Source organism: Meriones unguiculatus, chromosome 4 (genome assembly GCF_030254825.1).
Source record: "Meriones unguiculatus strain TT.TT164.6M chromosome 4, Bangor_MerUng_6.1, whole genome shotgun sequence".
In the NCBI taxonomy this organism is placed as follows: Eukaryota; Metazoa; Chordata; class Mammalia; order Rodentia; family Muridae; genus Meriones; species Meriones unguiculatus.
This window is the reverse complement of record NC_083352.1, coordinates 53,961,291-53,985,486: the sequence shown is the minus strand read 5'-3', so window position 1 is coordinate 53,985,486 and position 24,196 is coordinate 53,961,291. Positions and strand designations below refer to the sequence as shown.

At 36.6% G+C, this 24,196-nt stretch overlaps 1 protein-coding gene across 10 annotated transcripts in view; it reads right to left on the bottom strand.

Moving 5' to 3' along the window:
- Nek1 (NIMA related kinase 1) overlaps window positions 1–24,196 on the bottom strand; it is a 134,354-nt gene that overhangs the window by 41,720 nt on the left and 68,438 nt on the right. For 7 of the 10 annotated variants that reach the window (XM_060381832.1, XM_060381824.1, XM_060381828.1 and 4 more), the window contains 7 exons: window positions 17,553–17,636; window positions 17,031–17,114; window positions 16,561–16,638; window positions 15,591–15,686; window positions 4,380–4,508; window positions 1,490–1,555; window positions 1,190–1,418 (listed from right to left, as the gene is read on the bottom strand). In XM_060381832.1, the coding sequence (XP_060237815.1) occupies window positions 1,190–1,418; window positions 1,490–1,555; window positions 4,380–4,508; window positions 15,591–15,686; window positions 16,561–16,638; window positions 17,031–17,114; window positions 17,553–17,636 (766 nt within the window). Of the gene's footprint in view, window positions 1–1,189; window positions 1,419–1,489; window positions 1,556–2,882; window positions 2,962–4,379; window positions 4,509–15,590; window positions 15,687–16,560; window positions 16,639–17,030; window positions 17,115–17,552; window positions 17,637–24,196 lie in introns of those variants that run through there. The other 3 variants (XM_060381829.1, XM_060381827.1, XR_009591396.1) reach the window with 2 other exon arrangements.

The following is a 24,196-nucleotide window of genomic DNA, read 5'->3' as shown; positions in this document are numbered from 1 at the left end:
GTGGTATACACCTATCATTCTAGCACTTCTAACACACACAAGATAATCACAAGCTCAAAGACAATGATACACAGTGAGATATGGTGAGATAAAAATCTCTTACTCATCAGTCCTGGTTATTCTCTGCCTAAACCCTTGGCTGGGCTTTAGCTCAGTAACTACCACTTTCACCAAGTGCATCATATTTTAAAGAAACCACTTGCTTGTCTTCCAAAGACTCATTTCTACCATTGTAAGTATTCTCAGAGTAGCCTGTTGTTATTATCATGTTATTTCTCAACTACAATTGCCTTTCTAATTGCCACCCTTTCTATTACATCCTTAAGATGGACTATGCCTTAACTATCATCATGTTTCTACAGCTTAAGAGTGGTTCGCATATAGAAGACGCTCAATAAAGAATTACTGGGCTTCTGTACAACTGAAAAGAATTGACATAAATAGTTATTGAAATCAGTTAAAACAAGTGTTGTTCACAGTCACACTTGCTTATTTAGTGTGAGCTCAAGAGAACATACATGTCTGTTTTGTTTATAGTATTTCCAGTGCCCAGAAAAATGTTAGGAATAAGAACACAGTTGGGTCCTTGGGAATTCTTGTTAGGTAAATCACACAACTCTTCCTAAATGTCTAAGGGAACTTTTGGAGCTTTTATTGCTCATTATTAGAAATTATTGCTGGAGTTGGGCATGGTGGCATGTACCCAGCATTTAGGGGTAGAGGCAAGAGGTTTATGAGTTCGAGGCTAGCCTGGTACACATAGTGAAATATTATCTCATAAAACCAAGAGCCAAGGAGCTGGGCAACACATACCTGTAATTTAAGCACTTGGAAGACAAAAAAGAAGGCCCTGAGTTCAAGGACAGTCTTGGATACATAGTGAGACATTGTCTCACCCACCAGGCACCCCCTTCACTCCAACAAGAAAAAAAAATAACAAATTAACATGGTGTGAAGGGTTCAAACTATATAATTTAAATACATTTCCTTAGCTCTCCCTCCTCTTAGAATACTCATATAAAACCCTTTGCTGCTTTAAAGACCAAACTCTTTTTCCTGTTGTTCATATTCTACTAGAAGGTACTTCACACCCCTGAGGAAGATGCAAAGAATTCTTCTTCCTCTCACAAGCTAGTCACATGTTTGGACGGCCAGGGCATTGGCAGCACATTACCACATTCATACATACTTTCAGTTGCAGAGCAGGGAGTGTCCAGTGTCACTTCACCCAGAGGAATCACAAGCCGACCTCCAATCTCCCACTTCTTGCGATCGGAGGAAACAGCATTTTCGTTCTCACACTCTTTGGCATCTTTGTGACCAATGGTATCACAGGAATCAGAGTGATTATGGTTTTCCTTTTCATCCTCTTGAGCTTTAAGATTTTCATTTAGCCTACGCAGTATCTCTCGCTTACTCTGAAAAAGTTACACTTTAGTAAGCATATCATTAAATGAAGTACCTGACAATTTTTGAAAACTGTACTTACTGAAATAGCATTGTTGCTTTTTTCCATTTCTTCTGAAGCTTCTGGGATATCAGCTAAACTTCTCTCCTTTAAACATAAGATAGTCAGAGTAAGAGATAAAAACCATTTGGAAAGCTATGCTAAAACAGTTGATATTTTTGTTACTTTCAGTTTTTCACTTAACTGACCCTGTAACCTTTTCTCATTCCTATAAAATGTTAGCACTACTTCTTTCACTACCAGTGATGATAAACATTTAAACATTATCAATCAATCAAGAAGATTTATATACAGGGTCAATTCTCAGTTTTTGTCACATTTGAGAATCACAGCTAACAATTATCTCTTTGTAATCTTTGGCATCTAATTTTTGATAACTTAAAGTCAATGACAGACCTGAAAAGAAAATCCATGCATTTGTTTATTAGGGTCTCTATTTTTGCTTTTTTTCTTTCTTTCTTTTTCTCTTTCTTTCTCTCTCTCCTTCCTTCCTTCCTTCCTTTCCTTCCTTCCCTTCCCTTCCCTTCCCTTTCCTTCCTTCCTTCCTTCCTTCCTTCCTTCCTTCCTTCCTTCCTTCCTTCCTTCCTTCCTTCCTTCCTTCCTTCCTTCCTTAAAAATATGGTACTTGGGGCTAGATAGCTCAGTAGTTAAGAGCATTGGCTGTCCTTGTAGAAGAACCAGGTATGATTCCCAGCACCCAGTAGGTGGCTCACAACCATCTTTAACTACAGTTCTAGAAGATCTAACACCCTCTTCTGGCCTCTGGGGGCACCAAGCATGTACACTGTGCACAGAGATACATGCAAGCAAAATACCCCCCCCCCACACAAAAGGAATATATCTTAAAAAGAGATGCTCTTGGGGACTGAGCTTGCCTCGTGCAAGTGTCCTACTAACTGAGCTAAATTCTCAGTCCCAGGGGATTTCTTGGTAGATAAAGTAATTCAGGATAATCTGTGTTATTTTGAAACCAAACACGTTTATGTTGTATGTGCTTACACACACACACACACACACACACACACGCACGCACGCACACACAGAGCCACAGCATTAGATGTAACTGACAACTAGCTTTCTTCTCTAAGAAAAGAGGTAGCAAGAATAGATTCTTACTCATTTGTGTCATTAATAATGTAAATTTCCCTTCTGATTAGTATAATGAAGATATTCTAAGAAACTTAATATTTAAAAATATATGAAGAGAAAAAGATTAGTTGTTATGTTATGAAGGCTCAGTGTAACTAAATAATCTTCAAAGTTTAAAATAAGCAGTTTCTATAAATATAACATGGTAAGAAAAAGCATCTAGTCACATGGATTATCTCAAATTTTATAACACTTAGAAAACATAAGAGAATACAGTGGTCAGATTAAAGTAACACATGTGTAAATGAGAGAAGGAAGATTTTACCCAGGAAAGCAGTCAAAGAGGTGAGCAGCTGCTTGAGACTGGGTACCAGGAGGAAACCACACAATGGGATCTAAAGTGGCTGTAAACAATGTGGCACAGGCAAAGTCATTATCAGCAAGGGACAAGACCTACTGGGAGAACAGCACACTCTTACAGGAAGCGCTGAGGGTGGTCAAGAAATAGTTTAATGCTCTGCCTTATTTTCAAGATAAGCACAAAGGCCATAAGAAATCTGTGTAGTAATCAGTAACCTCTGCAGCAGCATCATACAACTAAATGAATCTCAAGAAATACAGGTGACAGGCAGCAGTTACTGGGATGGAGAACAGAGGTTGCTAAGTTGTTGGGCTCAGTAGACTGCCTTCAGGGCCATTTCAGCCCTGGCAGCCACTCCACATCCTGAGCCATTTCTCTCAGCACACAACAGTCTTCATGTTTTAGATAGCTGCAAGTTTAAACTTTTACTCCTTTACATTTGTTTGTTTGTTTTACAAACATACAGAGACAATAATAAATTAAATGGAATTGCACTGAACATCATTATGTTACAAAATTTCAAATAGTTGGGAGTTTGTTCCTAGAATTAGTTACTTTAAGTGCTAAAGATCTATAATTCTTAAAATAAAACAAAGCAAAACAAACAAAAAACATAAAACAATCATGATGGTTAGGATATAAAACTGTTTGCCACATTATTTTCAGTATATTGCTTTCAAAAGTTTTAACTTCATTTATTTAAAGCATGTGCCTATGTGCATGCATGCATGCTCCTGCTCCTGCTACATGTACACTGAGGTCAGAGGAAAACTTGTGGGAATCATGATCTCTATCATGTGGGTCAGTTTCAGGGATCAAACTCAGATTGTTAGGCATTATGGCAAGCACCTTTTCCCACTGAGCCATCTTACCAGGGTCAGTAAATTGCTTTAAAGTAGAAAGAATCATTGTAACATATACCCCACCCACCACTCCAATACACAAACATCTGTGGGGCATTGTTCCAAGGCCCCTCTACTGCCTTTCCAAAATTCACAGGTGCTCATTTCCATATTTAAAATGGTTAAGTACATATAACCCGTGTATACCCTCCTTATAACAGGAATCACCTCTAGAATAGTTACAATACCTAATATTGTAACCAATACCTAATGGTGCTGTGTAAACAGTTATAAAGCTTAATGATGAGAAATATGACTCAGTCCTATAGATGCCATCATCACATGACTTTCTCAAACACTTTGAATCTGAAATTGACTGACTCTACATATGGGAATCTTCAGAAGCAGAGCGCTCAGTATATTTATATGTGATAGAGTCCGTGATAAAATTTATGGGCAGTAAAGTTCTAATATTTAAAAGAAGCCAAAAAAAAATTCAAGAAGACTTTTTTCTCTAGAAAAAAACAAGGAGACATTAGGAACTAATGTTAATTCATTAAATTTATTTTACTTAAAATAATCTTTAGTTTCGAGAAATTCTAAATTTTGTAAAACTTACCAGGCCCACTTCTTTCAAAGCTGAAGTCACAGAAATAACAGGTTTTATCTGCTGCTTGGACGGAGAGCCACCTGTTTCATGATGCTCCAAAGGTGGAGGGGCATCTGAGCTCCTTAACTTCGTCACCAGCTGCAGGACACAGAACACAAAGTTAAACACGCTGGATTTCATATTTTCATGGGAAAATAAAAGGACCTCATCTCTTTTATGCCTAGTACAGATCCTTTCTCATTCCTTAATTAGTCACTGTATTGGACATTAGGACAGATGTGCTGGCAAAACAGTGAACAAGAACATCCTCCAGCCTCATGCAAATATAGCCAAGTGTCACACACTCCTAAATCAAATTTGCGCTCACTGTGTCTCACAAAACGACCCCCCAAAGTCCTCTAGGAATGCTCACTAAGTAAGAGTACTCTTGCAGAGGACTTAGGTTCAGTTCCCAGCAGCCATGCAGCAGCTCACAAGCATTGCTAACTGTAGTTCCAGAGGATTCAATGCTTTCCTTGGCTTCCATGGGACTGTGAACACATTTGTTGCACATCATCTCATGGAGACACACACACATACCCATAAAAATAACAAAGACAAACAGAAAAAAGTATTTAAAAGTGTTATAAAACACTCACTTCTAATACAATTAATTTATTTTAATCTAATACAATGTTTTGTGTAAAAGTAGTTTATTAATCTTACATTTCAGAAAAAAAAAGCTTCTGAAGTTTTTCCCAAGTTTTGTGCTATTTTCTAAAAGTCTGAAAACCTACCTTTCAACACAACAGGCACTTATTATAAAATATCAACATGAATGACAGTGGATGAGTGACAGGTTCAGAAAGTAAGATTTACTTATTTATTACATTATAAGAATATATGTTTTTATCATGTGCTAGCCATTTAGACTACAATCAATACAAGCTGTGAGCTTAAAGCTATGTTATTATATTTTGTAAATGTGTGTATGTGTGCATGCACACAAGTATATGTGTGTGCAGGTGACTCCAGGTTCTTGGGAAGTGAGATTTTCAGATGGCTGAGAGCTGCCTGACATGGGTACTGACATCTCTACTCAGGTCTTCTGCAAAAGCAGTGTGTACTTTTAATCTCTCTAGTTCCCAAGCCAGTGAACTGTATATATAATCAATCAATAGAGAAAATGAAATTTACATGAACTGATGGTAACATGGAATCAGTTGCTGCCTACATCTTTCTCAGTTCAGTAAGACTTTCCAAGAGTATTTCAGACAGTGTTTGCTGAGGTATGAATAAAGTGGTAATTCTAATATTTAGGTTCTAGATTTTTGTTTTATACCAGTAACTATTTGTTTATACAATGCAAACATTGAGTTGAGCACAGTTTAATATCATTAATTATTCTTATTTCAAGTTGTAAAATAAATTTTAAAAGTATCTAGAAATCCAACCAAGTATTCTCACTTGGATTATTCTCATTGAAGGATTATGCTCAAATATTTTGAAACTGTTTTTTTCTTTTAACAAAAGAATGTATATTTAAGGCTTCTGAAATTCAATGGAAATAAAAATGAGTTCCAAAATTTCCTGCATATCAGCATTTTTAGAATATATTAAAAGTCATTTAAAAATTAAGTGATTTCTAAAAAGACCAGAGCAGATAAATACCTGTAAGTCAAACATTGAAAAAACTGTTTAACAAATAAGGCTGCTACAAACATGGTTGAACAAATGTCCTTATTGTGTACTTGAGCCTCTTTTGGATATATGCCTAGGAGTGGTATGGCTGGATCTGGAGGAAGCACTATTCCTAGTTGTCTAAGAAAGCAAAGGCAAAGAGAAAGGCCTCAGAAGAAGAAGAAAACAGGAAACAAGCTAGAAACCTGCCACGGAGGGCCTCTGAAAGGCTCTGCCCTGCAAACTATCAAAGCAGATGCTGAGACTTATGGCCAACTGTTGGGCAATGTGCATGGAATCTTATGTAAGAAGTGGGAAATAGTAAGATCTGGAGTGGGTAGGAACTCCACAAGGAGAGCAACAGAACCAGAAATTTGAACACAGGGGTCTTCCCAGAGACTCATACTCCAACCAAGTACCATGCATGGAGATAACCTAGAACCCCTGAACAGTTGTAGCCCATGACAGTTTAGTGGCCAAGTGGGTTACATATTAATGGGAAGAGGGACTGCCTCTGACATAATCTGATTGGCCTGCTCTTTGATCACCTCCTCCTGAGGGGGGAGCAGCCTTACCAGGCCACAGAAGATGACAATGCAGCTGATGAGATCTGTTAGACTAAGATCAGAAGGAAGGAGAGGAGGACCTTCCCTATCAGTGGACTTGGGGAGGGGCATGCGTGAAGGGAGGGTGTGGGAGGATGGGATGGGGAGGGGAGGAGAGAGGGGCTTATGGGGGGATACAAAGTGAATAAAGTGTAATTAATAAAAATAAAAATAAACTATTTGAGGCCTGAGAAACCCTGTCTAACCCAGCCAAACAAATAAACAAAAATGAACAAAACATTGCTGTTGTGAACAATAGTGACATTTTTAGACTCTTGTGCCAATTCTCTTAAAGAATTACTTTCTAGTATTTCAATACATGAGTCTAATGTGATTCTTTTATGAGTAAACAAATTCATAAGACTTGATAAAATTTAATAATAAATTGACAGGTACATTATTTTCCTTTCTGTACCAAACACTATCTAATGAATACCCACAATCAGTAAGGCTCATGTTCTCTCCGAAAGAACTGTGAACTGTTAACAGACAGGGAAAATAAATGAATCTCTATGTTACTGAGAAATGCTAAATTGTCTGAAATAGAATGAACAACAAAAAAGAGCAAGACCTGCCCATGCTGAAGACAAGCAGCTTCCCAAGCACCCAGAGCCTCAGCAGCCCTCAGAGTCAAGGTCAGGCCCTTCTGCAGTCAAAGCCTCAGACCCGAGCTTACTAGTGTGATTTTTCATTATTTCTTGGCCTCTCTGAGACTTTTTTTTTTCCTCCTGTAACAACAGAATGGTGTTCCATTTTCTCTTTTCTGAAGAGATCAACTAAAATCAGTTGTGTGAAGTACACAGCAAGTATTGATTTAACCTTTATCAAATAAGGTCATTTGGCTTAAACACCAAAAGCCTAGACTGAAGTACTGATGAACTAACGTGCAGAAACTATGTTTCAGATCTTTTGAATGCAGAATAAAAATGAAAAGTCATCTGTGCACAATCAGAGGTTAAGGTTTCGATAGTGCACTGAAGGTGTTAGAGCAGATGTTCCCAGAAAACAGTGATCCAAAGGCAAATGCTTTTAAATTCAAAGAAAACTAAGATTCAAAAATATTAAAAAGTAATATAGTTATATGAATAATTAAGTAGAAGGTATAATATATACTGAAACAATTTCACTAAGGAAAGGATGGCGCTAAATGCCCTTCTCAGCTGACAGTTCATTTTAATTCATGATTTTAAAGATTATCTTAAAAGTAAATTTTGAAAAAAAAAAGTATTACCACAAATAAACACAGGAGAACACAAGCAAGATACATGCCAATCTACAATTAATATACTGTTTCTACAGAGATAATATAAAATTTTCAATGAAAAGAGCAGATCTGAAATGAAAGTTACATAAAGTGATATCTGTAATAAAAGCTTAAAGAAATGTTGTTTTAGATTTTTTTTAAAAAAGATTCACAGATTTTTTTTCTGAAGTTCTTTGATTCACTTTGAGATTTGACTGGATCATAGTCTTATTTTACAATAATAAACTTGAAAGTCAGCCCAAAAAAAAAAAGTAATTTTTGAAATTATTGGGTAGGCACCTATACACAGGGGCATAGAGGATATCCTTTAAAAAAATAGGTAACCATACACTCACCATCTCAACAAATTATACTTTATTTAGTCATAATTATGTTCGTGTATGTATGGAGGCCAAAGATTGATGCTATGTGTCTTCTTCAGCCACTCTCTAACTTACCTCAGTAGTCGGTAGGCTCTCCCATTGAACCTGAAGTGGGCAGGTTTGTCTAGCCTGGCTGTTGAGTAAATTCCAAATACCTTCCAGCCTCAGCCTCAGCTTCCTAGTTCTGGAATTACAGGTGTGCACAGCCTTACCCAGAGTTTACATCAGTGCTGTGGATCTGACCTAAGGCTTGTTCCTTGACCTCAGGAACTTTGCCTCCTGTGCCATCTCCCTGTCAGCATTTACACATGCTTCCTTAAAAAGTTCTTTCAGACTAGGGACATAGTTCAACAGTCAAACAGTTGACTAATGTGAGGAAGGTCTTGATAATCAGAACCTTTAAAATTAAGGTTTTCTTATTCACATAATTCCTATATTCATAAATTAATATATAAATAAGATAATAATGCTACTCTCTGAAAATATAGGCACACAGTCTCAGGTACCCTAGAGAGGGCTGATGCTGGAGCTTAGTTAGAGTATCTAGCATTTGTCTAACACAAAGCCCTGGGTTCCAACCCTAGTACTGCACAAACCTGGCTTAGTGGTACATTCTTCAAAATCTAGGGCTTTTAAATGGAAGAAAGAAGATAAAAAAGTCAAGGTCATCCTTAGTTACATAGGAAGTTTGAAGCTGGCCTGAGCTATGGACCCCATCTCCAAACCAAAACCTTCATGTAATATACTTAGCTTTGATCTAAGAGCAAAATAAAAATTTTGAGTGTGAAAATTCTTTATAATGGGCTTAATATTTTTAAGGAAGCTACAAAGTATAATTAGTAGAAGTATTTCTATATTAAAGTAAATCCTAAGAGAACCATAAAGAAATCATAAAGACAAACATCTTGGGCAAGTCTGCTGAGTTAAGCAGGGCCTGAACTAGAGAATCAAATTCAGTACAAGCTGTGATTATGAAAAGATACAAGAGCTCAAGGAAGTCATTCTTAAAAATATTTACATACCCTTAAAATAACACGACGTAAACTATTAATGTACTTTAAGTGTCAAGGGAGAAGATATTCCCCTGACCCCTTAATTCAGAAAGCTATCAAATGAGTAACAGAAAACTGAACTCCAAAAACCAAAAGTCTTATCACAGTCTTCTCCAGGCCAAGTCCTGATAGGTTAGCCAATCTTATGTGGTCAGCCCTAAATATACATATATGAGTAATACTAAATGGATTCACTTCATTGTGTGTTAGTGTGTGTGTGTTACTTTGTGTGTGTTTATGTAACAATGATAATGAAAGAAAAAGAGGTTATGAATTGAGGGCTTGTGTATCAGGGGAAACACAGGAAGATTTGGAAGATGAAAACTATAGAGTAAAATGATGGAAATACAGTACCCCTGTATGAAATTCTGAAAATAAAGTAGTTGTTAAAAAAATACAAAATTTTATAAAAGACAACACACATAAAAATCTTAAAACCAAATAGCCAGTTTTAAAAATGAAATTGATCATATGGCTGAGTCTAGAATATTTACTTCCTTCTAAGCATAAAACTCACCCAGTTTTAAATATAAAAATTTCAACAGAACTAAAGCACTAATTTGAATGTTTCTTAAGTCATGCTGGTGTGTATATGAATGTGTGTGCATGCATGTGTACATATATGTGCATGTTGCCCATGTTGGCTTCCAACTCATGGCATATATAGCCCAGCATGGCCTTCAACTTGTATCTCAGCCTCTGGAATGCTGGGAATACAGGCATGCAGCACCATATTCCGGATAAGAAACTTTTTTTTTAATTTCTTAATGGTACTAGGAATTAAATCCATGTGCCTCGCTCTTACAGGTTTTAAAATAATCCTATAGAAGCACACAGCCTGCTGTGTTCTCACAAGCTTCACAGATTTACGGCATTTTCACATTATTTCCATCTACACCAAAGGTTTTCAGTTATCACTGTAAGATCTTCCATTTCAACAGCCAAAACGACACAGAGAAACCCTGTCTTGAAAACAACAAAAAGATCTTCCATTTCATATATCAATATTATTACTATGCTTTAGTTCTGTTGAAATTTTTACTATTAAGTCACAGAACAGTAAATATAATTTCATTTCTGTATGTGGATTATCAAGGATAAGTACTTATGTCAGGTCCTGACTTCATATTCTGAATACAGAATAATTTCACATGTAATTACTGTAGCATCTAAGGATATATCACAGCTAACTTTCTCTTTGAAGAACAGTTCTAGGCTATCAGCTGGCAGACATCCACTGCAGACACATTTCCTTTCCCTATATCAGGCTATATTCAACAGACAAATATTTCCTAGACAATTCTCTAGACACAAGTTAGAAATAAGCTGTCACAAAATTCCCAACAAATTTATCCATTTGTTTTTTTATCATCACCATGACAAAGCTAATCCTGGTTTGGGTTTTCTGAGTTAAATAAACTTGAGCTGTGAGAGGAATACACAGCTGAGCGAGTACAGCCTACATGTCTAGTGAAAATAACATTTGATAAACAAGCTATGTCAGTATCCTACATGCCAATCACAGAATAAACTAAGACACAGATATTTACCCCACTTTAAGGTAATACAGATAACAAATACAGAAAGTAGAGGCCAGCTGCCTGTGCTAGAGGGCCTGGGTGTTCATAATGATGGCAGTGAATAGCAGACCCAGTATCTAAGACTATGGGGAACCAAAAAGTGACATCTATATCAACTATTATCAAATAATTTGATTTCCATTGAGATTTTTGTCTGAATTTGGCATTTTAAAAAATAAGGCTAAAGAAAGGGAAACCCTCCTCTATTGCTGGTGGGAATGTAAATTTGTACAGCCACTTTGGAACTCAATCTGGCGCTTTCTCAGACAATTAGGTATAGTGCTACCTCAAGATCCAGCTATACCACTCCTAGGCATATATCCAAAATATGCTCAAGTATACAAGGACATTAGCTCAACCATGTTGAGCTGGAAACAACCCAGACGTCCCTCAGCTGAGGAATGGATACAGAAATTGTGGTACATTTAAATAATGGAATACTACTCAGGTATTAAAAACAAAGAAATCATGACATCTGCAGGCAAATGATGGGAACTAGAAAAGATCATCCTGAGTGAGGTATCCCAGAAACAGACACACATGGTATATTCTCACTTATAAGTGAATATTAGACATATAATATAGGATAATCATATTAAAATCTGTTCACCTAAAAAAAGCTAAGCAAGAAGGAGGACTCTGGGTAAGATGATCAATCCTCATTCAGAAAAGCAAATAGGACAGACATTGGAAGAAGGCGAAAACAAGGAACAAGACAGAGGGCCTCTGAAAGACTCTACCCAGCAGTGTATTAAAGATGCTCAGACTCATAGCCAAACTTTGGGCAGAGTGCAGAGAATCTTATGAAAGAAGGGGAAGACAGAAAGACCTGGAAGGGTCTGGAGCTCCACAAGGAGAACAACAGAACCAAAAATTCTAGTCTTTTCTGAGACTGATAGTCCAACCAAGGACCTGCAATGGAGATAACCTAGAACCCCTGCACAGATGTAGCCCATGGCAGCTCAGTATCCAAGTAGGTTCCCTAGTTAGGGGAACTGGGACTACCTCTGACATGAACTCAGTTGTTGGCTCTTTGATCACCTACCCTTAAGTGGGGGTGGAGGGTGGAGGAGGAGAGGGAGCCTTACCAGGCCACAGAGGAAGACTATGAAAGACAGTCCTGATGAAACCTGATAGGCTAGGGTCAGATGAAGGGGAGAAGGTCTTACCCTATCAATGGACTGGGGAAGGGGCATGGAAGAAGAGTAAGGGAGGGTGAGACTGGGAGGGATCAAGGGTCGGGGGCTACAGCTAGGATACCAAGTGAATAAATTATAATAAGAAAAAATTGTATTAAAAATAAAATATGTTCCAACATGTAAAAAAACAAAAACAAAAACAAAAACAAAAAACGCTGAAAGAGGGGTCAAGGACACCACAAGACCAATAGAAACAACTAGCTTTGGGCCCATAGGGCTCATAGAAAGACTGACTTGCCAAGGAGAGAACATGCAAGGGACAGATCTAGGCCCTCTGCATATGCTACAGTTGTGCAGCTTGGTCTTCATGTGGGACTACTAAAAGTAAAAGCAAGGGCTATTGTTGACTCTGTTGCTTGCTCTTGGGCCCCTTCCTCCTACTGGGCTTGCCTTCTTTAGCCTCCATAGAAAGTGTGCTTAGTCTTATAGCAACTTGATATGCCAGGGTTAGTTGACACCCATGAGAGGGCTCCCTTTGCTGCAGAGAAACTGAAGATGAATGGAGGGGGGAAGGACTTAAGGGGAGAGGAGGGAGAGAAAGCTGTAGGTGGGATGAAAAGTAGATAAAATAAGTAATTAACATAAAAATTAACACTCAACTGGACTACATGTAAGTTTGTCATGTTTAATGAATACAATATTATTTCACCTACTTTCAAGGACTAAGAAGAATGTTTGAATGGGTTATTTAAGGTTAATCTAAAAATAAGGAAGAACAATGACCTCAATACATACATACCATTGTGATACTGTAGCTGAACATGATGGTAATAAGCTCACTATGAGAAAGACACACACACACACACACACACACACACACACACACACACACACACACACAGTTTTATACTGACTTGTCCTAATAGTCTTTGCCAATGTGGAAAGCAGTATGTGCTAGGAAAGCTTTTGCTTCTTGTGCTGAAGACAACTCTAGGAGACTTCATGCAGACTGTTTCCAACCACTGGTAGACTCACAACTATTTTTCAGCAAGGTAAGTTTGGAAGAGATTTGGGTAATCCAAGAAATGACTACTCTGACTAGCAAAGGAATAAGTTTCACTTTTGACAAATTTGGTTGTTTGGGGGCAAAAATGTTAAACTGCCAGTTACCGCTTCATATTAGCCCTGTACTAATACTGTGCCTGAGAGTACAAATAAGAACAGGAACAAGTCAAGTACACGTCAAGTGCATAATTTAAATAAACCAGGTGACACTCTGGCCACTGGACCAGGAAACAACTCCGAGATGTTTGAAAAGATGGGACTGTGCCATTTTTCAAGTCTTGTTTTTGCTAACTCTGAAATTTAGGCCAGAAAGGAGGTAATAACATAAAAGTGAGTTCTCTATTGTTCAGAGTTTTGAAGTTAAAGAGAAAAATGTCAGTAGTGAAGACTGAAGAACTTAGAAAAGTTATATCCAAAATTACACTGGATATAAATAAAAGAAAACTTAACTGAGAAACTCTTAGTTTTATTTCTGAGCTCTAGAGTTCTGACTCTTCGATTCAAGATCTTTTAAAAAACTTGATTAAATGAGATATAAAACTATAATTTCTTCCTATGTTATAACACATAGTGCTGCATTGGATCATTTCTGTTAAGGACAAGAACAAATCATCCCTGTTATTACTTAGGTAATAAAACAATTAGCAAAATAATAAGAAAAATCCTGTCTTACAGAAAGCAGAGAAAAAAAAAAGTGTAAGAATTAAGACTCTGGCAATATAGACAAGGCCAATTCCTGTTCTGACTGGAACTGTAAATGTGACTTTATGTAAGTGTTTTATCCTTTCTTTCCTGTGTAAAGTATTCGAAACTAAAGAAAAGCAACATACATGCAGTAGTTACAAATGCTTGCATGCTATAAAAATAAACTGGAGGAGACGTTATAGCATATCAGTGATATGACTATATTCTAAAATCCCACAAAATTAAATAAAAATCTGTAGACTAGAAAATTTATTATAGCCTAAATATTAGCAAAAGTCTAAAATTTCTCCAGATATGAGCAATATTCTGTTAAGAATGGAAAATAATAGAACTGCAAATGAGCTACATGTAACTTTTACAATAAAAAAATTTTAATATAAAAATTAGGATATAAAATAACGAATAAACATATAAAGTTAACGTGTTCCTAAATAAAACTTTGTAAACACATTTCTTAAATATAATTACTACATTTCATGTAATACTAATACAAATTCCAATAGAATTAAAACAACAAAATTACCCTAAAGCTTATTTAACCAAGAAAAAAAAAGCATATGAATTAAGGAAAAGGATCATGAAAAGGGGGTAAAGCCCAAATGAAGGGCAAGTCCACTGAGAAAATTAAAGTATATGCTAAACCTACAATCACCCATACATAAAGTACTAGCAAAGTAAACAGAAGACCTGAACAGAAGACAATCTACCACAGAAAGATAGCATTTCGTACATAAGGGAGTATTATATAAGTATTTTAAGAATTTACAAAGATCTTGAGGTAGCAGGATAAATCACTGGCAGATTATCCTTAAATTAGAAAAACAAAGGATGCTGGGGTGGGGCTGGAAGGGACAGGAAAAGGAAAGGAGGAAGAGAAAGGAAAAAGAAGTGAAACAGAGAGAATAAAAATTAGAAAAAATTGGGTTATCTCCATGAATGGACCTTGGTTGGAGTATCAGTCTCCAACAGGGCCCAGATTTTTTGGTTCTGATGCTCTCCCTGTAGAGTTCCTGTCCCCTCAGGTCTTTCTATCTCCCCCTTCTTTCATAAGATTCTCTGCACTCTGTCCAGAGTTTGGCTATGAGTCTCAGCATCTGCTTTAAAACCATGCTGGGTAGAGTCTTTCAGAGGCCCTTTGTGGTAGGCTCCTGTCCTGTTCCCTGTTTTCTCCCTCTTCTGATGGCTATCCTGTTTGCCTTTCTGAATGAGGATTGAGCATCTTACTCAGGGTCCTCCTTCCTTAGCTTCTTTAGGACCATGCAGGGAAGTAACCTAGAACCCCTGCATAGATTATAGCCCATGGCAACTCAGTTTCCAAATGGGTTATGTAGCAAGGGGAACTGGGACTGACATGAACTCAGTGGCTGGCTCTTTGATCACCTCCTTCTGAGGGAGGAGCAGCCCTACCAGGCCACAAAGGAAGACAATGCAGCCAGTCCTGATGAGACCTGATAGGCTAGGGTCAGATGGAAGGGGAAGAGGACCTCCCTTATCAGTAGACTTGGGGAGGGGCATGAGAGAAGAGCAAGGGAGGACAGGATTGGGAGGGAGGGGCTATAGCTGGGATATAAAATGAATAAATCATAATAAATTAAAAATAAATAAATAAATTGAAAAAGAATTAGGAAAAAAGGACTGCTCCAGAGTGGTCATGGAGTGCTTGCCTGGCATACACAGGCCCTGGGTTCCATCCTCAGTGCTACAAGATTTATAAACTACAAAGCTGACTAACTCCTCAGTAAGAGCCCAAGGATATTAATTCAAGAAGGCTTAAGTAAAAGATTCTTACATGCTCTTCCCACACTTTCTTTTCTCGCTCATATGCTTCCTTTCTTTTTCGCTCCAACTGTTCTTTTAGTACAGCAGCACGTGCATGTGTTTGGGCCTAAAAATAAAAATCATTAGCACAATTAGTCATTAGGCCAGCTTATGGTCTTCATCCACCAATATAGGTCTAAAATGGCACTGACTGACTTTGTAGCCAACAAAGAAATACATGTGTGGTTCCAGAATAAAAATATATGCTCACTCTGTACCTCTCTCACCTTGGACCACAGCGGATCAGTTTTTGTTTGTGAAAATAAGTCCAATGTACTAGAATGGAAATTAAAATGTAAATGTTTTAGACAATTATTATACATAATTCCATTCATCTTTGAAGAACTAGAAACCTGTAGATTTTGTTTTTAAGTCAACTCTTTTGAGACAGTATATATATATTGGCCTCAATTCATGGCAATCCTTCTGCCTCAGCCCACTGAATGCTGGAATTACAGGAGTAAGCCCACTCTGGTTGTTTCTACTTTTACAGAATTACACATGTTACAGTTTTATATATCCACATATTAATTTTACCTCATTGCACTTCATCAATATTGTATAAAGGAGAAAAATGCTATTTTCAAGAAATTGTAAAAAAAAAAAAAAAGAAAAAGAAATAAATTGTAAGGTGACAGACAAAGAGGAAATCAAAGGCAAAACCAAGAGAAGAAAATTATCCAACTATATGAAAAGTCTGAAGATACCTGATAAACCAGTATCAGATGTAAAGGGAGGAAGTTCTCCCTTATCAGTGGACTTGGAAAGGGGCAGGGAGGAGATGAGGGTGGGATTGGGAGGGAAAGAGGGAGTGAGATACGGCAAGGATACAAAGTTAACAAACTGTAACTAATATTAAAAAAATAAAAATTAAAAAAAAGAACCAACTTTTCCTCCTCAGCTTTCCTTTCCCTAAGAAGTTGTATTAATTTCATCTATACCTTAAGTGACTCCATCTTTCTGAGCCTCAAGTCAGCCTCTTCGTTTGTTTCTTGTCTTTTGGCACCATCAGCTTCTTTCTAAAACAATTGTCAACAAGTACATTACTTAGCAAATAACAGCCAAGCTCAGTGTCATGCCAGTGCCACATGTGAAAAGAAGCCACTCAGCACTATCAGTTTTCTCCCAGAACTGCAGCTGAGACCCCCAGAGCAAAAGACAGAAAGAGAACACTGTCAAGTGGTCTTTAATCCTTTTACGGACACCGGGTATTTCTCTATGAAAATTCCTATAGAACAAATGATCTTGCTAATTTGAAATCATGTACTTAGATTTACTTCATCCCTACAATACAGTTTTCTGGTCTTTGACCTTCAATTTCTGTTAACAGTCTTAACGTTATTATGAAGATAGCATGTTTAAACTTAATCTATTATTCAATTACTTAGTGAAAAAATTGATTTTTACCTACATTTTCACCACGAAGTTTGGCTTTTATCTGTTGGCGTTCATTAAAATTTTGTAGTCTTATTTGCCTCAGTCTTGCCAGATAAACCTAAAATAGGAACAACAAAAAGAAAACCAAACATTCACTTAAAAGTAAAATTATGAATACTTTTTACTGCTAAGAAAAAAAAATATATAGTTTCTGAAAAAGTGTTAATCTGAACAAAAGTTCTGAAATTTGGTTAATGAAAATGAAATATTAGCTTTCAAGTACTTAATTTAAAGCAATTTATTTCTGCAAAGAAAGAAATGTTATAATTACAAATTTTAAAATTATATCAAAAGAAAAGAAACTAAAATTCAGAAGACTGAGTAACAGTTATGGGGCAAAATTATGACACAGCATGTCAGTCAAAATATATTAACAGGTCCCTATAGACTTACAAAATCTTAAAATAATTGTTAAGCATTTAACCATGCAAGAAAAGAAGGCGATGAACTAAAAAATGGCTGTGTGGCGGAGGTACTGAGCATGCGGGAAGCATACCTCTTCCTCATTGTTCCTTGGCTTCCCTCCTCTTGAAGAGCTGGGCCTGCCTCCATACAGAGATGCCAGGTTTTGCAGGATTCCCTGTTTGTCATTTAATGTACTAAGTTTAAAGAATGAGTGGGGCCACATTGTCCTGCTACCCAGGCATATCCACATGCCACTTATTTCTTCTGGCTAATACTGGTCATTTCTAGATACTAAGAAGCCCTGGCACTTCCCATGGCCATATTGGCATGTAAATTCAGAACAGAAGTCATTAAACTCCAAGTATAATTATTTAAAAACAGAGATTGCAGATGTTTTTATATTCATTGAAGAGGTTTTAAAGAGTGTTTTCCTCATTAAAACCCAAAGCACTATTTTTTTTTTGCCTTTGCCTTTGAAAAGATCCAATCCACTTCTAGATGTCTATGTGAATACTATACAATATACACACACAAACTTTTATATTCATTGCTGATTTCCAAAAATATGCTGCACATTAGCTATCAGACCTAAATCAAACTCCGCTCTCAGGTATGCCCTCTATCGCAAATGATCAGCCCCAGGCTCAAAATGACTCATTTTCAAATACAGCTTACTGATAACACAGAATTAGCTTATTAGAAATTATTCACATGCTTCATTCAGCAAAACTACCAGATTATTCAATTATTTACTTTCTCTTCCTTTCACCTACAATCATGTTTAAACTTTCTTCAACTTAAAAGAGTTCTCAGTCCACTTTCCCATCTATTATCTTTTATCCATGTGTGGTGAGTGTACTTTTATACTCATTATCTCCATTTTTCTGACTGTCAATCATCTTTTAACCCTCTATAAATCTGGATTCTAATTCCAGCATAATATAAATTGTTTTCTAAGGTCACTGGTAATGTCAGAAATGATTCAAACAGAGCCTTTTAAGCATTTTTTTTTCACTTTTTTCTCAAAAAATTACTTTTGACTGAACGTATTTTACACACACATATGTATATTTCATATTTATAGAGGTTTACCATGGGAAAAATTTAAAAAAGCACTGAACACATGAAGCTAACATTTGAGTACCTTAAATTAAAAGAAAATTATCTCCCAAATATGCTTTTATTCATATGTATGAATTTATATGAGCAAGTTTTTATAGAAACAGACTTTTCGACAAACCTGTTTTTTTTTTTTTATTTTTCACTTATAATTATATTTCCAGTCCCTCCTCAAATTCACTAACACATTAAGAATAGATGTGTGGGTGGGTGATGTGGTAGAGAACTTGCTTACAACTGCAAGGAAGCCCAGAGTAACTTGCACACATGCACACACAATACACACACATACACACAAATACCCCCCTCCAAACTATCTCCAAACTACTTCCACACCACCTCCATACCATACTTACACATCATATATACCACAAACACACACACACACATACACACACACACACACACACACACGAATAAGTGAGGGATATGGGTGGACCAAAGGGAGTATAAATTAGTATAAATTCTGCTTTGGAGATTCAGAAGTCAAAAGAAGAAATACCTACGGTAAGGCAGAAACTAAATGGCTCAATAATAGTTAAAGAAGAAAGAGACCTGGTAACATTTGCATTTGGTGGATATGCATATGGCAGCTAACAGAAAGACAAATTTTAGTGTGTTGACTATAGTGATTGATCATATTAAAAAACTCGGCTAAGAATAAAGGTCATGATGTAAAAAGAATGGTAAAGTCAAGTTCAGAAAGTGTTTGAGGTAGTTTTGTTGTACACAGTAATTACTCAAATGTCAGTCTAATAAATTCTAAATTTTGTAGCTGAAGAGAAAAATGCTATATGATTGAGGGATATTTGTTTTTGCTTTTGGAGGCAGGATCTTACTCTATTGCCAAAGCTGACTTTGAGAGTTTCTGGGCTCAATTTTCTGCCTCAGTTTCTGTAGTAGTAAGGTATGATGCTGCTACCCCCCTTTAACCTCTATATACATTGTTTATATGTGAATGAATTTTTAAAAAGATTCATAGAAGTGTCGCAGAGCTACAGGGAAGGACAGTTATAAAAGCAGCACAATACAAAATTATGAGACTGTGAGACTTTTCTCTAATTTGTTTTGTAGAACAGATTGCATAGCTTTCAAGTGTTAACTTTGTAGATGTCAATGTGGCCCAGATAAGTTAAAAGATTAGACACTTCTTTTCGTAGTATCTTCTAACAAATATGACCAACAATTATTTAAAAAATCAGACGTATAATGAAACAAGTATTTCTTGCAGTGCTCATTCACATCATACTGTACAACTTCCCTAAAACCTTGGTTCTGAATGTACAAGTGCACTAGGCACTGTGCCTGTTGTAACTTTCCCCAACACTAATGCTTACTGAAACCTGCAAACGCAGGACCATGAAATGTAGTGTTTTTAATGGGTACAACACTTGTCTGCTCTTATAGAAACTTAGTGCTTAGTTATAGAAAACAAAGACAAGAGAGGCCCTGCTTAACAAAGCACCAGATCAAAACCAACTACTCCAAGTTATTCTTAGATGTCTGTGTACATCCCTACATTCACACACACACAAATAAATACCAGTGTAAATATATTTACATTTTCAAATGATTTAAACATATCATGGGTATTAGTATTAATGGAAAATATTCATTTGTAGGAGAACTTTAAATCACTGATGTCAATCTTATTTCCTGAAGAATCAAGGTTATAATAAATAGTACCAATTATTGCATAGTAGTACAGATAAGTGCAGCTGTGAAGTGGAGACCTCATTAGTCGTAATGCTGAATGAGAAGTGAGAAAAGTCACAGCACTAAAACATGAATGAATGACACGAGAATGTACAAATGTACATTGGTGGTCTCCTGAGAGCTCTCCATCCCTGACACTCCATCTCTTTATAGTCAAAATACAGATCACTAGTGGCCATCTCTCAGAAGCTTGATACTCTAAATGTTTGACAATCTAATGTGAATCTATTTCAAATAACTGACGGGGTTGGAGATAGAGCATCATGGCAGTGTGCTTGCCCTGCATGTGCAAAGTCCTAGATTTAATTGGGAGCACTGACCTCCACTAGCTCAAAAGAAAATAACAACAGCAACAAAAGAAAACCCAAAAACCAACCAAAAAAAACAAACCAACCAATATTTAACCCCTATCCCCAAAACCTAAAACACTAACAAAATTGAAGACCTTGCCAAAGATTAAAGTTTTTTTTAATGAAATAATGGCAATAATATTGGAAAATCATTTGAGTCTCATGCAAAATCATCTGTAAGTATGTTAGATAAAGTATTATAATGCTGATACTCCAGAACTGCATGTACATCAAAATAATAAAGTGGCTGGAACCTAAAAAAAAAAACAAAAACCTAACCATACCCAGAGAAAACCTAATCATGAAAACTAAGGGCCAAAAATAAAATATTCAAAGCATCCAGAACAATATTAGCTACAGATGAAGAAAAATTTTAAAAGGTGAAGGTATCTCATTAAAAACTACACAGAATAAAAAACAGTTCACATCATAATCTTTCAAATAAGTAAACTGTCACCCTAGGATACTGATTTATAAAAGATATCACTCAACAAATAAAGATAAACTGAAGGTATCTTAATATAATGTAAGAGACTTTATTATTAGAGGAACTGATTTAAAGCGATTGTGTGTTAACACAGTGGTCTATGCCTGTGATCTAGCGACCTGGGAAGCCAGGAGAGGAGGGTGCTGTTCAGGTCCAGGTTCCCTGACTACAGAACAAAACCCATTTCATTAAAGTGACACCAATTAACAAAACACTTCTCTCTGCCTCTGCTTTCGTGTCTGATAGACTTTTATCTGGTCAATTTTGCTAAGCGGTGTTTTTTATTTACAAGTTCTTTATAATAATTTTTTTAAAAAAGGAATTTCTTCAGAGATGGGGCTGTAAATATAAATACATAAGAATTAGACAGCTTGGAAAATTGGATAGAAGGGAACAATAATTATGAGAAATGTTCCTTTTCTCTTAGTTCTTAAATATATTAGACAATAGAAAGGAATAATCAAGGGCTGAAAGTATAGTTCAGTGACAGCATGTTTGTCCAGCATGTGCAAATTCCTTGGTTCAAAATCCAGCAACACACAGCAACTAACATTCCTGGTTGCATGAAGAAGGTAAAAGAACCACTATGGTGGCAACATTTTTCCATGCCCAGTTTTTCTTATTTCATTTCTGTTGCTGTAATAAAATACCCCAATAAAAAGGAACTTGGCAGAGAAAGCTTATTCCAGCTTATAATTCCAGGTTACATATAGTCCATCACTGTACAGAAGTCACAGTGGTAAAAACTTGAAGCAGCAAGTCACATCACAGCCACAGTCAAGAGCAGAGCAAGGGCAAGAGAGAGAAAGAGATGAGCGAGCGAGAGAGAGAGAGAGAGAGCGATTCATGCTCATTTGCTTGCTACTCAGCTTAATTCCTAGGATCACAGAGGTCTAGACTTCCTTCCTAGGGAATGATATTGTCCACAGTGGACTGGGCCTTCCCACATCAATTAACTTAAGACAATCTCAAAAAGACATGCCCACAGGCCAACCCAATAATGACAACAGCTCGCCGAGACACTCTTCACAGGTGACTCTGAGTTGTGTCAGGTTGACAACTACAGTTAACCGTGACATTGCTCAATTAACAAAACACAGTTTATAAACACATTATGAAAATAAAAGGATACATTCTGAGACCTTGATGCAATCACCACTGAAAACTTACATAAATATACAATCAAAATTATATGATGGATTAAAATGGAATATTAAAAGTAATCAGATAAAATAAAGACAGCAAGAGTAGAACCAGAGGGAAAACAAAGAAAACAAAATGACACTATAACTAATCTAAGCATATCAAAATAATACCGTCATTAAATGTTGTTATGTCATTGTGTAAACAGACTATTAAAAGAAAGTCGTCACTTGATATGATTTTTTAAAAAACACAAATAAAGTATATATTCACTACAAAATGTCTCACTCTCAATCACTCAGTACCTTAAAAATAAAAAAGGACAGAACTAGAAATGCTACAGAAACTTATTTTTTTTTAAAGAATGAAACTGCAATGGTAGAATACTCTTTTCATAGACTGCAGTTGTTTCATATGTAAGAGACATGTTGGAAAGGCTCATGCACAAAGGTACTTCAGGTAATCTCTGAGAATATGAATAGTCTCTGCAATATCCCACTGACTGGTAGTATAGTGGCTTGAATGAAAATGGCCTCCACAGGCTCAGAGGGAGTGGGCACTATTAGGAGGTGTGGCCTTGTTGGAGTAGGTATGGCCTTGTTGGAGGAAGTGTGTCACTGGGGGCTTTGGGGTTTCAGAAGCCCAAACCAGACCCAGTGTCTCTCTCTCCTCCTGTAGCCTGTTGATCGAGATATAAACCTCTCAGCTACCTCTCCAGTACCATAGTTAGGTGTGGTGGGATGTCTCTTGAACCCCACCACTTGGAAGGCAAAGACAGGCAGATCTTGGTGAGTCAGAGGACAGTTTGATCTAAATAGTGAGTCGTGCAAAACTGTATACTATATGATTCATAATTTTCAATAAATGTCTAAAAAATTAAGGACTCAGAACTATACTCAATGGAAGCAGATTGGTGATAGGGGAGTGATCTACTTCAGACAGGTATAAGAAAACTGTAGAAATGGTAGAAATATTCAGTAGCATGATAAAACAGTATACACATGATTATACATATATGTCAATTATTCAATGGGACAAACTTAGCACTGGTAAACTTTGTTATGATTAAATTATATCATAAGTCAACTTAAAAAGAAACACTTCTGTGGAGACCTGAGAAGTATGTTCTTATTTATTTATTTATTTATTTATTTCAATTTATTCACTTTGTATCCTTGCTGCAGCCACCTCCCTCATCTCCTTCCACTCCCACCTACCCTCCCTCCCTCTTCTCTCCCCCTATACCCTTTCCCTAGTTCCCTGATAAGGGAGGTCCTCCTCCCCTTCTATCTGACCCTAGCCTATCAGGTCTCATCAAGGCTGGCTGCATCATGAGAAGTATGTTCTTATATGAAATCCTTTACTAAAGCTAGTACTTACAAGCAATTCCTCAAAAGGTGGCAAAAGTGTGACTATACATGGTGGCTACATGCCATTATGTATCTATGCAGACCTACCAAACGGACAATACAAAAGTGAACCCTGATATAAACGATGCACTTTGGACGGTTATAACAAGTCAGTCTAGGTTTCTCGGTTCTAACCAATGTACAGTCTGGCACAGACTATTGGCAATGAGGAAGGCTGTTCACATATTTGGAAATAGAGTATGACTGGAAATCTTCATAAAGGTGTAATAAAGCTTCAATAAAAATAGTCTAGGGCTAGTGAGATTGTTCTGAGTAAAGATGCTTCCTATGCAAGCTTGACAACATAAGTTCAATTCCTGAAACCTAGGTAAAGGTGTAAATGAGAAGAATGACTCCACTAAGTTGTCCTCTGACCACACACATTAATAAAAATTTAAAATAAAAAAACAAAAGCTACAGAAAGACACACACAGTATATACTCACTCATATAGACATATAATATAGGATAAACCTACTAAAATCTGTGTACCTAAAGAAACTAATCAAGAG